The following is an 18005-nucleotide window of genomic DNA, read 5'->3' on the forward strand; positions in this document are numbered from 1 at the left end:
TTGGGTACTATATTATCACCGTGGTTGACATCGCTTCGGGTGTAATTCCCCAACAACTGGTATCAGAGCTTTGTTGTGAAAATTCTTAAGAATTCTGAGTATGCTCTGTGGTTGCAGCTTTGTCTGATCTTCCACATCAGAAAAGATTTTTTAGATTTTTTGCTAAGGCTGGAGAAGTGATGGGATGAGATGATGGATCGGGACCGGGAATCAACAAGTTCGATGGAACAGATTTTTCGTTCTAGCGGTTACAGATAAGAGATTATCTGTACAGTAAGAAGCTGCATCAACCTCTGTCAGGAAAGAACCCGAAAAAGATGGAGGATGATGATTGGGAGCTCCTTGACCGACAAGTTTTAGGTGTCATACGATTGACCCTAACAAAGAACGTGACGCATAACGTAGCGGAGGCCAAAACCACGGAGGAGATGATGACCATTCTATCAGACGTTGAAATTAAGCCATCAGCAAAACAACAAAGTATATCTCATGAAGGAGTTATTCAACTTGAAGATGGGAGCTTCGGTGGCAAAACACATAAATGAATTCAACACGATTGTTTCACAGCTGACATCGGTTGAAATTAAATTTGATGATGAGATTCGGGCACTTATTCTTTTGGCGTCTTAATCAGAAAATTGGGTACCGATGCGGGCAGCGGTTAGCAACTCTGTTGGAAAAAGAAAGTTACAATTCAATGATGTTAGATATCAAATTCTTGCTGAAGAAGTTCGCAGGATGGATTCTGGTGAAGGAACATCATCAAGTTCTGCTCTAAATCTCGAGAATAGAGGAAGGGGCAGGAATGGCGAAAAGAGTTTTAACCAATGGCATGATAGATCCAAGTCGAGAAACGGAAAAGACAATAGCAATTTTGAAAAGAATGTGAAGTGTTGGAGCTGTGGTGAGACTGGTCACTTGAAAAAGAATTACAGATCAACAAATAACGACGCTAATATTGTTACTGAGGAGGTACATGATGCTCTATTACTATCCATGGAAAGCCCGATTGATTCTTGGGTTATGGACTCGGGAGCTTCGTTTCATACCACTGGTAATCGTGATGTATTCGATAATTATATTGCTAGCGATTACGGAAAAGTTTTCCTGGCTGATGGAAAACCCTTGGAAATTGTTGGTATGGGTGATGTACGGATGAAGATGTCAACTGGATCTGTCTGGAAAATCGACAAAGTCAGACATGTACCAAAATTGACACGCAATCTGATCTCGGTGGGACAGCTCGATGATGAAGGCCACAATGTGACCTTCGGTGATGGTTCCTGAAAAGTGAACAAAGGAGCCATGATTGTTGTTCGAGGAAAGAAAACTGGAATATTGTATATGACTTCCAGTTGCAGAGACACATTAGCAGCTGTGGATGTTGGAGCCAATTCAAGTCTATGGCATTATAGACTTGGACACATGAGTGAGAAGGGAATGAAGATGTTGGTGTCAAAAGGAAAGCTACCAGAATTAAAAACTGTTGAACACCAACTATGTGAAAGCTGTATCTTTGGAAAGCAGAAGAAGGTGAGCTTTTCAAAAGGCGGTAGAGAACCGAAAGCAGCAAAGTTGGAGCTGGTTCATACTGATGTATGGGGACCATCTCCTGTGACATCCCTTGGAGGCTCGAGATACTATGTCACATTCATTGACGATTCGAGTAGAAAAGTTTGGGTTTATTTTCTGAAAAATAAATCTGATGTTTACGAGACCTTTAAAAGGTGGAAAGCCATGGTGGAAAATGAGACCAACTTGAAGGTGAAGTGCTTACGGTCTGACAATGGTGGAGAATATGAAGATGATGAGTTCAAGAAATATTGTGCACAGAACGGGATCAAGATGGAGAAAACCATTCCTGGTACACCTCAACAGAATGGTGTAGCTGAAAGGATGAACAGGACCTTGAATGAACGCGCAAGGAGCATGAGATTGCATTCTGGATTGCCAAAATCATTCTGGGCTGATGCTGTTAACACTGCAGCATATCTGATCAACAGAGGACCTTCGGTACCACTGGACTACAAAATACCCGAAGAGGTTTGGAGCGACAAAGAAGTAAACCTTTCTTTCTTGAAAGTGTTTGGATGTCTATCCTATGTTCATATTGATTCAGCAAGCAGAACAAAACTTGATCCGAAATCAAAGAAGTGCTTCTTTATTGGTTATGGAGATAATGAGTTTGGTTATCATTTCTGGGATGACCAAAATCGGAAGACCATTCGGAGCAGGAATGTAATCTTTAATGAGAAACTTCTGTACAAGGACAAGTCAGACATTGGAGCTGGAGATGAATGTCCTGAAGTCAAGAAGACTGATGAAGTGCCATTGACAAATATTCCTGTGAATGAATCGAAAACCAGTAACCAGGAATATGAAGAAGAAACTGTACAAGATGATGACCCACAAACTCCGGTGATTGAACTCAGGAGATCTTTGAGAACCATTAGACCACCTGAGATATACTCTCCTGCACTTCACTATATTTTGCTGACAGACAAAGGTGAACCGGAGACCTATGAAGAAGCAATGCAAAATGATGATTCAACCAAGTGGGAGCTGGCCATGGAAGATGAGATGGATTCACTGTCATCCAATAAGACGTGGGAGTTGACAGAACTTCCGCAAGGCAAAAAAGAGTTACATAACAAGTGGGTGTACCGGTTAAAAGAAGAGCATGATAGTAGCAGACGGTACAAGGCAAGACTTGTTGTAAAAGGCTTCCAACAACGAGAAGGAATTGATTACACTGAGATTTTCTCTCCGGTGGTTAAATTAACCACTATCAGGACTGTACTTGGACTAGTGGCGAAGGAAGACTTACATTTGGAGCAGTTGGATGTAAAGACTGCGTTTCTTGACGGTGATCTGGATGAAGAAATTTATATGAAGCAGCCACAGGGCTTTGAAGTACGGGGAAAAGAGAGAATGGTGTGCAAACTTCAGAAAAGCTTGTACGGTCTCAAACAAGCTCCAAGACAGTGGTACAAGAAGTTTGATGGATTCATGAGTGAAAATGGATTCCTAAGGTGTCAAGCTGATCACTGCTGTTATGTGAAAAAGTTTGACGGTTCTTATATCATACTACTGCTATGTGTAGATGATATGCTGATAGCTGCAGCTTGTCTGGAAGAAATTGATAAACTCAAGAAAGATTTATCAAAGGAATTTGCCATGAAGGATTTGGGTGCTGCAAAGCAAATCCTTGGAATGAGGATCTTTAGAGACCGGGTGAATGGATTCTTGAAGTTATCTCAAGAAGAGTACGTGAAAAAGGTGGTTAGCAGATTTAATATGGATGAAGCTAAATCTGTGAGTACTCCTTTGGCTAGTCATTTCAAACTAACCAAAGCACATCACCATCGACGGAGCAGGAGCAGGCTTATATGAATAAGGTTCCTTATGCTTCTGCTATCGGAAGCCTCATGTATGCAATGGTGTGCACAAGACCAGACATAGCACATGCAGCGAGAGTTGTGAGCAGGTTTATGAGTAATCCAGGAAAGCAACACTGGGAAGCAGTTAAGTGGGTTCTCAGGTATTTGAAAGGTACTGCTAGTTGTTCTTTATGCTTCAGGAGATCAAAATTTGGCTTACAGGATTTTGTCGATGCCGATATGGGTGGTGACCTGGATGGCAGGAAAAGTACTACTGGATATGTGTTCACATTAGGTGGCACAGTTGTAAGCTGGGTGTCTAAGCTGCAAAAGATTGTTGCGCTTTCGACTACTGAAGCTGAGTATGTTGCAGTTACAGAAGCTAGTAAGGAGATGATATGGTTGAGATCCTTTCTGGAGGAATTGGGTCAGAAGCTTGAAGATAGCACATTATAATGTGACAGTCAGAGTGCTATTCATTTAGCAAAAAATCCTGTTTATCATGCTAGGACAAAGGATATACAGGTTAGGTACCATTTCATCAGATCAGTGCTGGAAGATGGAGTCTTGATGCTGGAGAAGATTCCTGGAAGTAAAAATCCAGCCGATATGCTCACGAAGACGGTAACCATTGACAAAGGACTGCAAGAATAAATGAGGAGATATGAGCTGCTGCAATGATGATGTGAAGACGTGATTGAAATCAAGTCTTCAAGTGGGAGAATTGTTAGGTGAGAAATGAGGCCCACGTAAATAAAAAATTAAGAAAATTTGTATCCCACATCGAAGAAATCTGAAAGCTGGACGGGGGAATTAGTTATAAATAGAGCTCAATTCCTTCAGTTATTGTATCCCAAAATCAAAAGCTTTTTAGCTATGATAAAAAGAGAGAACATAGAAAAAAGAGTGTATTTTTTTTCTTGAGTGCGAGAATTCTCTTGTGTGAGTTAGAAAAATTATTTTCTCGGTATACTCGGTTTGGGAGTGTGAGAAATATTGAGTGTATTGGTGTATACACTTGTTGTAATATTTCTTCCAGTTATAAAAGTTGCAGTGCTCCGTCGACGTAGCCTATATTGGGTGAACCACGTAAATCTTTGTGTTCTTGTTGATTATTTTATTCCGCAAATAGTTTGGGTACTATATTATCATCGTGGTTGGCATCGCTTCGGGGGTGTAATTCCCCAACAGAATTCAAGATACATATCCTCGATCGTATACATAGCAACTAGAATCTACCTTGAATTTTGTGCACGACAGTTAAATAAAAAACAGCATTTCCGTATCCAAATACATTCTTTCTTTATATACAAACAACTATAAATAAACTTTATAAGTTTCGAATAAATAGGAAATCTCACTCCCACCTTATGTTATACATCGTGACCTTCGGGACCACGTTTAGAGTAGTAAGAAACAAACAGGCATAGAAAGAGGACGTACAAATTCAGTCGATGTTAGCGTTCTATATTGTCAAGTCTTTTTTCAATATTTGTGCATCGTAATATAATAATAAAATAAAGACATCTTTGTTTTTCAAGCGCAAAAATAAAATAATATGTCCCTATCCGATTTTACATTATTATAAAATTTAANCCGTTCTTATGAAATAATAAAATTGACACGGATATATAAACTTAATGAAAGGAAAAAAAAGATTTGGACTTCTGATTTTTAATTGTATTTTAATCATTTGCCCAACACGTGTTTGTAGATAATAAATATATATAACATTCACTTAAATAACGAAAACCATCTCACCTAAATCTCTAAATATAAAAATATTGATCTAAATGTAATATGTAGAGCGAATTATACATTTATTACTATTTTTTTACTATTAACAAACTGCCCACTCTCGTGGGCTAGGCTTTCATGTATCATTGCGATATGTCGATATCTCACACAAAATTAAAATGAGTTCACAATTATTTATTTTGTGAATTTAAAATTTATTAATTAACTAATAATATCAGTATTAACTATTAATATGTACAAATTTCGATAAAATAATTTTCTTACACATTATGTAGTCGTAGGAGTCAAGGAAAATATATATTAATGCAACATATCATAAAATTGATTAATCATAATTGTACAAAAATTTTTCAGACCATCTCATCGGTCAATTTTGCGAGAATGATATTCGACCCGACTCAACTTATGAAAAAATATCACTTTGATGATAATTATGAAACAGGTCGACCCGTCTCACTATAAACATATTCTTATAACTGTATCGTTGAACGTATTTGATTACTTAGCTAATTTTTAAATAACTTGCAAAAAAAATGACTTTTCATTAATTTAAGGTTGCAAGCAATAAAATTAATATGATTCATTCGTGGTGAAATCATCTCTCACTATCTATTTGAGTTCGAATATGATGATAGTGAAACAACTTTAATATAATTAAAAATAAATTGATGAAATCATTATTATTGATATTAATAAATGAGATCCATATTTAAATTTACATAAAAAGTTTTTGGTCAATAAGGAACATTAAACTCCGAAAGCTACCCATACATTAGTTTTATTTAATTAAGTTAATTGATTAATGTCATAGTTAATATTTCCTTATCGCACGAGTACTTCCCAATCCATTCCAGTATTTTTTAATCTTGGTTTGGATCACAAGCCCAAAAACTAAACCCAGCCCATGAAATAAACGAGTCCCGAGGGATAAAGGAATTCAGAATGGCGCCAAACACATTTTCCCGCCAGTGCTTCAGTCTTCAACCCATCTTTCCTCTCCGAATTTTTAGATCTAGCTAGGGAGCAAAATCTTCAGAATTTTACTGGTGGAGCAAAGAACGATGGCAGATGAGGAACCGGTGGAGGGGAGGAGGCGGACCCGGGGTCCTGCCGTGAAGGCGCGTTCGGAAGCACTACAGCGTCTCAAAGCCATTCGCAGTGGTGGCCGTCGTGAACTCGAATCCGGAGGCTTCCAGATTAAGATGGAGGAACCGATTTATGACACGGTGGATGAAGACCAGTACGAAGCTCTAGTAGCCAAGCGCCGCGAGGAAGCCAAAGGGTTTATTGTCGACGACAACGGCCTAGGGTACGGCGATGAAGGTGAGGAAGAAGACTGGTCACTCGCTGGTGCCTCCTTTTCTTCGGAAGAATCTGAGGGAGAATTCGATCGGCGGAAAAGAAAGAAAAATAATGGAAACGATGATGCGGATAAGAAGGCGAGGGACGTTGTGAAAAAGCCTTCGGCGTTGGCATCTGCGGCAGCATTGATGGGTAAGCAGAAGATTTCTAACATGTTTACTTCCACTGTGTTTAAAAAAGATAATCAGAAGAACTTATCTAGTGATAGTATTGTTGATGATGTGCTTGCTGAGTTTGCGCCCGATGAGACTGATAAGGAGAGGAGAAGGAGAGGGAACATTAGTAATTTGAGTTTTAACCATTCTAAAAATTTTTCTTCTCCCAGCGGAGTGGTTTTACCAGTCAAAATTGAGAAGCCCGTCGTTGGCAGCATTAGTCCAGATTCTAGAATTAAAATAAATGGAGAACATCAAGATGATGCGAATGGAGGGTCAAGGAAGTGTTATGCCGAGGGAGGTGAAATAATGAGATGCAAGGAGATTAATTTTGACATCGCAGAGAAAGGAGCTAATTCATCTAATAAAACAATAAACGAGACAAGAAAGGAGAAGAGCGAAGCAACTGAGGATGGAAAGGTGGGCAAAGAATGTTTGATAAATGAAGTCAAAGTTAAGGATGAATCACCTGTTAAAGAGGTTGAGAAAAAAGTGTCTACCCTTAATGCAAAAATCGTAGAGCCAAGAGATCCAGCCTTGAGTGCTAAAATGGGGTGGCAGGCCGTGAGAAGTGCAGGGAAAAATTCAACCGCTGAGTGCAATGAATCTGGGCATGGGATGAATCAGAACTCAACCAGCGAGGAAAAATTGGATTTCGAATTGGGGTCTGATGGATCGTTGCCTTTCTACATACTTGATGCACATGAGGAGATTTATGGTGCTAATGCTGGGAATCTTTATCTCTTTGGAAAGGTATGTGAGCAGTACTGTGTGTTTATCTGGTTTTGCATTTTGTGTAATTGTGATCATCTGCTGAATTTTGTAGCTAACCCTACATTGCTGTCTGATATAGAGGATGGACTTTATAGTGATGATCTATATAGTAACTTTGACTCGCATATAGCATTTTAGAGTGTGATAAAATGATGTAATATTCTGGTCTAGTCCTGTCAGGGTGCAAAATCAAGTTCGTGAAGTCCCAATTTTTCTCTCCTTTTCTGTTATGTTCTCCAGAAGTTCTCCAGAAACGTAGTCTCATGGACTTTTAGTGAACATATAACCTCAGATGAATATTTGTATATACTGATCTCTCCATCTTTGAAGTTCCATCATTCTACTCCATTTGAAGTAGAGGGTAAGATCAATTCTTGGGGCTTTCCTCTGGTTCTTTTGTTTTACTTGCTATAGGGCCAGTAGATGTCATACTTAAATGAACCTATAAAGCTTTTATGTTTTTTCATATGTTTCATATAAGGCACCGTTTACTTTGCATGTTTACATGACCAGTCTTTGACAAATTTGCTTCCCACAATACTCACATCGTTTTAATTCCTTCCTTTCAATGAAATGGCTATCTTAAACTATATTTAACATTGTTTCAATGCTGATATGTCTTAAAATATCTTGTCATGTATGTGACTTGGTAGATTTTCTTCCCCATTTGTGGTTTAGAGGTAATGCACTCCATGAATTCCTGAAGTTGACTATAGGTGTAATTGTGACAGGTCAAAGCTGGAGCTGCATATCACAGTTGTTGTGTGGTCGTAAAGAACATGCATAGATGTGTATATGCCATCCCAACCTTTTCTTTTGCACACATTGACGCAATCGCAGAGCTAGAGAAAAATGTTGAGGACTCTCGTATGACTCTGACGGCTTTCAAAGACACAATTTCAAAGCAAGGGAGAGATGGGGAAAAGTCAAGTATGTCACCAACAGATCTTAAAGATAAAATTGCAAAGCTAGAAAAGGATGTTGAAGAGTCTCGGACAGCTTTACGAGTTCGGCTTCATGTAATTTCATGCCACCAGTTGCTTGCCTATTAATTTTTCCACTCCTCTTTTTGATAATTTTTTCTTTTGTCAGGAATGGGCATCAGACTTGAAGTCCGAAATGGCGAAAAAGTTACTGCAGTGTAATGTTTCAAGTTTTAGTATGGCGCCTGTTAAGGTCTGTACTGTTTTGCAGATATAGTGTCAGGTCATTTTCCAGATTAAACAGTTGAAGGCAAATTTTGAACTACATCAGCTTATTTCCTTTTTCCAATGAAGACACTGCTGAATAGTCTTTCTAATGTTGTAAAATCAATTATTAAATCCTCACACTCTGCTTCTTTCGTGGTTTTCTAGAGAAATTATGCATTTGAGAGATCAGACATACCTCATGGAGATAACTATGTCCTCAAGATCAATTATCCATTCAAGGTATTCGAGGATTGTATTAGATCAGTTTTTTTGTGATATATATTCAATATTTCAGCAGTTTCTGTTGCTATTCAAGCAAATTCTGTATATCAGATTCACATGATTCCACACAGTGCATGTGAGAATATTGGAGATTAATCCGATGCCAGATTGACCCTTTTTAAGTTATTATGTGTGTTCTTTGTGTTTGCAGGATCCACCGCTTCCATCGGATACTAAGGGAAACAGCTTCTGTGCTTTGTTTGGAACTCATAACAGGTATCAATAAAACTTGCCCCCTTTTGTTTATGTTCAGTGATTGACAAACAGGTTGCCCTTTTTTATTATAGTTTTTGGGTGCATTGATGATCAGAACCTTCATAACTTAGCAACACTGGAAAATGTTTAAAATTTTTTGGTATTGCTAGCTGTCCTGAGAATTTATTTTCTGATGATTTTTATCTCATTGAGGGCCTCATTGTTCCTCAATAATGTTTGCTTCAGGTTTTCTGATATTCACTCTGTGCTTCTTACAAATACCATCTAATTTAAGAAAGATTTTTAAATACAATGCATAGTGCAGTGGGTTGGAGCTTTTCCTAATCAAAAGAAAAATTAAAGGACCATCATGGCTATCGGTATTGAAATTCTCCAGCTGTTCTGCTCCTCAACGGGTGAGACTTCTGCAGCACTGTATTATGCTGTTTAGCTGTGTTAATTTTAATTTTCATTCCATAAATCCTTTTTCTTGCATTCGATCAGGTGAGCTGGTGTAAGTTTGAGGTTACTGTCGACGGTCCAAAGGATATTCAAGTTTCAAATTCCTCAAAGAATATATCAGAATTACCTCCAGCAGTAGTTGCAGCAATAAATTTGAAAACTATAACCAACGAGAAACACAATACAAATGAAATTGTGTCTGCTTCTGTCATTTGCTGCCATAAGGCTAAGGTATTTTAGTGCATGATATTATTTTCTTCCTATTTCATTAATTAATATTTTAGTTTTGTATGCTTTTCTTCTTTATCAGTTCAAGTGGTTGGCAAGCCATTCCCTCTTGTTTTCCTGTTTTATTTTTGGGCGCTGTTTTTCCTTTTTTTTCAACTGTTATTGTGTTTGAAACCAATGCTTATATTTATAAAGTTTATGCTCCTATCTGTTAACTGCATAACTCACTGATTTGACACCTGTCAGTAAAGAGCTATCTATAGATTTCAATTTTTGGGGGAAATTCATGCACATTGGATTTTTTTTTGCTTCACAAATATTTCTTTAGTAACACAAATTGATCTAGTAATTTATTATGAACTTCCAGATTGATATTCCCATGTTGGGCTCGGAATGGACTCGTTCGGGTATGCTTACTCACTTTACGGTTGTGCGGAAACTTGATGGAGGCATATTTCCAATGGGTTTTATGAAGGAGGCAGCTGACAAAAATGCCAAGGCAGGGTCAAATGTGATTTGCTATGAAAGCAGGTTAGTTTTAGCTGTGTTTTTTTATCTATTTTAGCTTCCTCCTTTAATCAGTTATACTTCAATTTCTCTTCCTAATGTATACTTGCATTGACCCATATCGCAGTGAAAGAGCTTTGTTGAATCGATTGATGATTGAGTTGTGCAAATTGGATAGCGATGTACTAGTTGGGCACAACATATCTGGGTTTGACCTGGATGTCCTTCTACACAGGGTGCAGGTACTAATACTTTTTTTGCATTAAATATAAATGTTTGATATTGCAAGAGCTAGTAAAGCCTTTGTGCATGACTCTCACCCTTGTTATATCAAGTTTCATTCTTGGTATCAAATTTAAATCTTATCTTTTTGTGCTGTATGCTATATGTTTTTTTGTGTTCTGGTCTTCTTTTAGGTTTAACATATGTAGCTTCCTTGAGAATGTCTTAACATACCGTTGCATCTTGCAGGCATGCAAGGTGCCCAGCAGTATGTGGTCCAAAATAGGCCGTCTCAAGCGCTCTGTGATACCCAAACTTTACAAAGGAAACTCAGCATTCGGCTCAGGAGCAAGTTCAGGGATCATGTCATGCGTTGCTGGCCGACTCTTATGTGACACTTACATCTGTTCTCGTGACCTATTAAAAGAGGTGGAATGTAATGTTTACTATCATATGATTTGTATGGCATCTTATTGTTTACTTTTCTCTTCCTTCTTCAGGTTAGCTATTCCTTGACACAGCTAGCAAAGACGCGGCTGAATAAGGACAGAAAGGAGATAACTCCTCATGATATTCCTCAAATGTTTCAAAGTTCTGAGTCGCTTATGGAACTTGTATAGACTTCATAACTCTAATATTTTGAACTTTCATTTTGAAGATCTCTGTGTAAAATTGTTATCTAAAACTACAAACGCCAACGCCATATGATGACCACAGTATGTCCTCTTTTACTATTTCAGATTGAGTATGGGGAGACAGATGCATGGTTATCAATGGAACTCATGTTCCATTTGAGCGTTCTTCCCCTCACACGACAGCTGACAAATATTAGTGGCAATCTTTGGCACAAAACTCTTCAGGTGACAATTGTTGTGAACTTAGAGAGAAGCTTAATCATATGAAACCATTAATCATATAAGACTGCTGCTTTGTTTTCCAATTGCAGGGTGCTAGAGCTCAAAGAGTGGAATATCTCTTGTTGCATGCATTCCATGCTAAAAAATTTATTGTACCAGACAAGTTTTCCGCTCAATCCAAGGAAATAAAGACAACAAAACGTAAAATAAATGGCGTGGAAGGCAGAGATATTGATGCAGATGATAAAAATTTTGATGACGAGCCTCTTGAGAAAGATCGTGGGAAAACCAAAAAGGGACCTTCCTATTCTGGTGGATTAGTGCTGGAGCCGAAGAAAGGACTATATGACAAGTATGTATTACTACTGGATTTCAACAGTCTTTACCCTTCTATTATTCAGGTCAGTAGTATTTCATATTATTTCTTCGCATTCTTCTTTACTTTACTCACCTAGATTTATAAATGAAATTCTTCAAGTAAAGCTATCCTTTTTCTTAGTTCTTAATCATCATTTCTTTTGGTTATCAAACTTTGCAGGAATACAATATATGTTTCACAACTGTTGACAGATCGGCTGATGGATCTGTTTCCCGTTTACCATCTAGTAAAAAGACCGGAGTTCTTCCAGAGGTAAAAACACCATGATTTCATAAATACCTAGCTGAAATGCATGTGAGATTTTAATGTCCAATGAATGATGTAATAACATCTAAGCAGACATTCCTCGTCTGCATTGAATGATGTCTGTGTTAATATATGACATCCGTTAAACTTACTAATTCGTTGTGCATGATTATGAAAGTTCTACCGGACTCTGTTCTGGAATTTCCTTCACTCTATTCTAATGTTCATAGATATATGACGTGTGTAGATATGGGATTTCTTTGGGTGTAAGGATTCTTCCTTTTCTTATGGATTGATCCCATTGCTTAAACCAGCACATGTAATTCCAAACATTATGTAACCGATATTTTTACCGTGGCAACATTTATATGATGTTTTATCTGTTTAATGTGTTCAATTTTTACTCTATTTTTTCTTGTCGAAGCATTATCACGTTTTAATCAACTATCATAGCCTTAGATGTTTTGATTGACAGTAGCCTGGTACTTTAGCCCAAGTACACCAAGGAGGCAAGGATTCTATGCAGTCCTGCATATGCGTTTTAACTTTACAGCCACAGGATTGACAATCAGTCAAAACCATGGATCAATGTAACACCAGATCCCACCAATTGTGATATATCCAACCTTTTATCATCATATTCTTTTCGATCAAGCTGTCATCATATTCTTAGCCTGACTCTTAAAATTCCAAATCATCTCTACCCTCAACTTCTATTAATGAAAAATTTCATGTTAATTACCATCCCTCGATAATTATCATTTGTAAGCAGCACTTAACAAACAAGCACAAATTAAAAAGTCCCCAAGTAACCTAGTAAGTGTATACACAGGTATTTGAATAACCAAAAGGTCATTTGATTCTAAAACCTGCATAAATATATTGTTTTCTGATGAATAACTAAATTTGATCAGTTGTTAAAGAATTTGGTTGAGAGAAGGAGAATGGTGAAATCATGGTTAAAAACAGCATCAGGTCTCAAGGTTCAGCAACTTGACATACAGCAACAAGCTCTAAAGCTGACAGCAAATAGGTTAGTGTTTACTTTCTTCTTTCAGTTTTATTTTGTGTTTCTTCAATAACTATTATTTCTAGTTTTTTAAACAAACTTTTTATGCAGCATGTATGGATGCCTGGGGTTCTCAAACTCCAGATTCTATGCAAAAGCACTTGCAGAACTTATAACACTACAAGTGAGTTCATCATTGCTTAAATATGTATGATGTCATGTTAGATCAGCATATTAGAAATGGAGAATTTCGTTGACCGATTCATGCAAGCTGTCCGCAGGGAAGGGAAATTTTACAGAGCACCGTTGATCTTGTTCAAAATACGCTGAACTTAGAGGTCTATACTCTTAACAAAGCTCTCAAAATCTCTATATTCATGTTGATTCTTGTTTACTTGCTACTTGTTAAACTATTAAGTTCGTCTATTATTTCCAATCAGGTTATTTATGGTGACACGGATTCAATAATGATCTACAGTGGACTTGATGATGTTGGAAAAGCTAAATTAATTGCAGGAAAGGTCATTCAAGAGGTGTGCATGGATCTACATGATAGTATTAGGTGTAATTGTTCTTTGTTGAGTGAAATGGGACTTCTGTGTTATCTATCCAATGTATATCTGCTGCAATACATTGAACCAAAAGCATGAATTAGTATTATGATTGAATCATTAAAATGATGCTCAAAATAGCTATATTAATTTTTTTTATATAAATCCTATCGATCATGAGTTTGGGTAAAGATTAAGCATTTTGGATGTAATGGAAGATTGTTTCCATACATTTATTCTCTACTTGAACCAACACTTGTGGCTTTATTGAAATGTTTTCGTCGGTTGGCAACTGAAGTGAATGCGTACATTCTATAATCCATATCCCTGTCATGGACTAACTCCTTTTTCTTTTGCTAGGTCAACAAGAAATACAGGTGTCTGGAGATTGACCTTGATGGGTTGTACAAGAGAATGTTATTGCTCAAGAAGAAGAAATATGCTGCTGTCAAATTGCAGTTTAAAGATGGGATGTCCTATGAGGTGGCTTCCTACAACTTTTCTGGTGATTCTATAAATCTAGTATCCTCTCTTCTGTTGCAACTAGCTAATAAGTTTGGTGCAGGTTATTGAGCGGAAAGGTCTTGATATGGTTCGTCGTGACTGGAGCTTGATATCGAAGGAAATGGGAGATTTCTGCCTTGGTCGAATATTATCCGGAGGGCGAGTTTACTTGCCTTTTTTTAAAAATCATTTTACTTGGTTAAATTGGTTATGGAATTTAATGATTTTGAGTTTTCCTACTGTTACTTAATTTCGGAAGCTTACCGTATATGGCTGCGATGTTGCAGGTCTTGTGAGGATGTTGTTGAAGAAATACACAATTCTCTCTTGAAGGTACTTTCTAAACTAGTCACACATTTCCCAACTCAATTCTAACTATTAGTCATCTCTTTTAGGTTCATCTATGCCTATGTTATATTATTAAATACTATGTATAACTAGCAGTATTGACTTTGATAGAAGATAATCTTTTATGAGTTGTACGATATGATATTTTGAATCATGCTGATGCTTTTTGGACCTTCGTTGGTGATTTGTTTTGTCTAAATATTTTATAGGAGAAATTAAAATATGTTTATAGATTACTCACATATTTTTTTTACTTTCACACAAATCATTTGAAGCCATAAGATTGGCCGAGGCTTCAACTTTTTTAGGGTGACACGTTAATCTATTTTGTATCATGGGCATGCAATATTTAAAGACAAGGAATTGGAACCTAAGCCCATTGTCATGAGGACGCCATCATGCACCTGCTACTTCTCTTGGTAGTATGATTCAGTGATAAAAGAAAGCCAGCGTGAATTATGTGTTATTTTAATTGCAGGTACAAGAGGAAATGAGGACTGGACAAATACCATTAGAAAAATATGTGATCACCAAGACACTAACCAAACCACCTGAAGCATATCCTGATGCTAGAAATCAGCCTCATGTAGAGGTAAGGTCGTGACAGCTAATTGTAAGAACTACCGGCAACATATTTACGTGTTTTACTTCATTTAGTTTGTTCTTATATTTATTGTTCGTGTATTATTTTACTCTTTAGGTAGCACTTCGATTGAAGAAACAAGGTTATGTGACTGGTTGTTCTTCTGGAGATACAGTACCCTATATAATTTGTGCTGAGCAGGTCTGATTCTCACCTTCTCTTACCATTCTTGGTGAGATAGATAAGTGCTTGGTTTGCTGGTCCCTTGTGACAGTTCCTAATCTTGATATCAAACAGTATTTGATCACTTGTTGCATATTATAGGGAAATGGTTCAAGCACCTCTAAGGGAATTGCCCAGCGAGCAAGGCATCCTGATGAACTGAAAGGAGACAATCAGAACTGGATAATTGACATTGATTATTATCTGGCACAACAGGTTTGTTTTGCTGAACTTAGGTGACAGGGGCTGTTGGTTTTTTAATTTAGTGCATTATTTTGCTCAAACTTTTCAAATGTTATGCAGATTCATCCTGTGATATCACGTCTCTGTGCATCAATACAGGGTACAAGTCCATCTCGTTTGGCTGATTGTTTGGGGCTTGATTCATCAAAGGTAAATTATGTAGCACGCTTTCTGTATTTTCAAGCACACTGTGTACAATTGCAGTTTGGATATAAATGTTTGACTGTTAAATCTTATTTCCTCAGTTCCATAACCAATTCAATGATTCTGTCAGCAATGATCCTTCCAGCTCGATGCTAATTACATTTGATGACCGAGAGAGGTACCCATTTCTTTGTAAATGATATTCATTAGTACCGTGCTAAGCAAATCCACAAACTATCAAAAGTCGAGATCTAGATTATGTTTTCTTCACATTCCTGGTAATTCTTTTGTATTGTTTTGTTGACCGTTGATTTATGGTGTAAAATGTCTCACTTTTATAGCTTAAAGTTCTTAAAAAGATAGAAAGGATTAATCCCATCTTCTGGTATTCATACATTAGCAAATATTCTTTTCTTTTGAGTGACGGAATGTTAAAAAATTTCATGTTTTCTAGAGGCTTGCTTTCTTGCTCGAGTAAATCGAAGTAATTTTCCTCCCCTGTTTTCAGATTCCTTCATTTTGTGTATCGTCTATAATTTCCTGTGTTTATCACAAAACCAAGATCACCCTCTTGCTTCCTTGAATCCTATAGTTGTTTTCGTCTGTCTTATTACAAAATCACTGAATCGGCAGGGTATGAATATTTGTTGGATCTGATGTAATCTGAATTGCAGATATCGAGGTTGTCAACCTCTGGTTTTATCATGCCCCAGTTGCTTCAGCACCTTTGAATGCTCCCCTATTCTGAGCTCGGTGTGTGCATCAATCAATCCAATGACAACAGATATCCAAGATGGATCATCAATCAATAAATTCTGGCAGAAGCTGCGGTGTCCAAAATGCCCAGAAGAAGGCGATACAGGGAGAATATCTCCTGCTCTTATAGCTAACCAGGTAATTTCTTTTCTTTCACTAGATATATGCATGTAAAAGGCAATTTTGCTCCTCGAAACAATGTATATGTGGTGGTAGGCTCCTTGGAGTTTTTCGTTGTTGAGAACCATGAATTTACAATTGCTCATGTATTAGAGTCATGGGGAGTGGAGAGATCAGCCTCAACCCCACAGGAAAGAGAGTGTTTGGCTGACAATAGAGTAGTTTTAATTCTCCTCGAAGTTCTCTATACTTGACGCATAAATACAGTTTTTTCATGAAATTCTATGTTATAAATTCTGCAACGGGATTTCAAGATCACTTGGCAATGCTCGGTTTTATCAGGTTAAAAAGCAAGCAGAAGGGTTTATGTCAACATATTACCGGGGCATAATGATGGTAAATGCTTGCATTGTTGCCTCAAGATCAGTACATCTTAACACAGTTAAACAGTACTTCATTTCTCTTTTCTTGCAGTGTGATGATGAAACTTGCAACTATACCACCCGTAGTGTTAATCTTCGACTACTTGGGGATTCCGAGAGAGGAACCACTTGTCCAAACTATCCCCGCTGTAATGGGCATCTCTTAAGAAAGGTTTGTCTCCTCGCTCTTCTCCTTTGCTCGTCAAAAATTAATCTCATCAAAATATCATTTTACTTCTGTAAGTTTGTGACCATTCATTTAACATGTATGATCCATTTAGTCACCAATTATTAGTTTAGCTCATTGTACAGTAATTTAGTCAGAATCGACTCATATATCAACAATGTTAAAGATAAAATTTCAATTAGAACATTACAGAACTTCCAAATTTTCTGTGATCGAAGATTGTTATTGATGGATCTTCCTTTGCAATTTACTTCAGTACACTGAAGCAGATTTGTACCGGCAGCTAACCTACTTCTGCTACATTTTGGATACATCACACCACGTTGACAAGGTTATATTTTTCTCTGACGCCTTTTCTCCTTTACAATGGCCAACACTAAATGAGAACGTACACCTGAATGAATTAATAGATTTAGACTTAAGTTTGCATTGAATTCAGATAGAAGTCGACAAAAGATTGGCTGTGGAGAAAGAGCTTTCCAGAATTCGGCCTCTGGTTGACGTCGCAGCAGCAACAGTGCAGAAAATCCGAGACAGGTGCTCTTATGGCTGGGTTGATTTGAAAAACTTAATAGTTATTGTTTAGTCGAAAAGTGGTCATATCACTCTACATGTCATCCTTATTGAAGTGTGGCAAACTGCATGTATTTTCCAGTATTTCCCCCCCAATATTTGTATGTAATTACTGTATTCAAACAATGTATTATAAAAATATATATTGGACCTGGCACTTATAACAAATTGTAACTAGCACAACTTAAATATTTTAAAAAAGTTCTAACTTTTCAAAAATGATTCAAGTCGACCAAGTTTTGATTGCTTTTTAGAAAGCGCAACTCTTGTTGTGCTTGACCAATTGCTGACTTAACTTATCTCTCCTGAATATCATGTACATTTCTTTAACCCGATTCAGTTAACA

At 37.2% G+C, this 18005-nt stretch overlaps 1 protein-coding gene across 1 annotated transcript; it reads left to right on the forward strand.

Annotated features, from left to right (window-relative positions):
- Positions 1-6081: 6081 nt before the first annotated feature.
- On the forward strand, positions 6082-17826 carry LOC140974194 (DNA polymerase alpha catalytic subunit). Its single transcript, XM_073437511.1, has 31 exons — positions 6082-7408; positions 8161-8448; positions 8522-8605; positions 8785-8859; positions 9053-9117; positions 9422-9512; positions 9601-9789; positions 10154-10317; positions 10421-10535; positions 10765-10944; positions 11016-11129; positions 11256-11375; positions 11462-11773; positions 11911-12003; positions 12912-13030; positions 13118-13190; positions 13288-13344; positions 13447-13539; positions 13918-14040; positions 14123-14220; positions 14349-14394; positions 14888-15001; positions 15110-15193; positions 15317-15430; positions 15518-15607; positions 15703-15779; positions 16276-16495; positions 16820-16873; positions 16952-17071; positions 17343-17417; positions 17526-17826. Exons 1-31 carry the CDS (start codon positions 6200-6202, stop codon positions 17670-17672), a joined length of 4803 nt encoding a protein of 1600 aa, XP_073293612.1. The 5' UTR covers positions 6082-6199; the 3' UTR covers positions 17673-17826.
- Positions 17827-18005: the final 179 nt, after the last annotated feature.

The sequence above is a fragment of the Primulina huaijiensis genome, chromosome 1, assembly GCF_012295235.1.
Source record: "Primulina huaijiensis isolate GDHJ02 chromosome 1, ASM1229523v2, whole genome shotgun sequence".
In the NCBI taxonomy this organism is placed as follows: Eukaryota; Viridiplantae; Streptophyta; class Magnoliopsida; order Lamiales; family Gesneriaceae; genus Primulina; species Primulina huaijiensis.

Bases quoted from the DNA above. Each gene is read 5' to 3' on its own strand.
- LOC140974194 (XM_073437511.1), top strand. From the start codon at position 6,200: ATGGCAGATGAGGAACCGGTGGAGGGGAGGAGGCGGACCCGGGGTCCT. The intron at 7,409-8,160 runs GTATGTGAGCAG...TAATTGTGACAG, and splicing joins ATCTTTATCTCTTTGGAAAG to GTCAAAGCTGGAGCTGCATA. The intron at 8,860-9,052 runs GTATTCGAGGAT...TTGTGTTTGCAG, and splicing joins AGATCAATTATCCATTCAAG to GATCCACCGCTTCCATCGGA.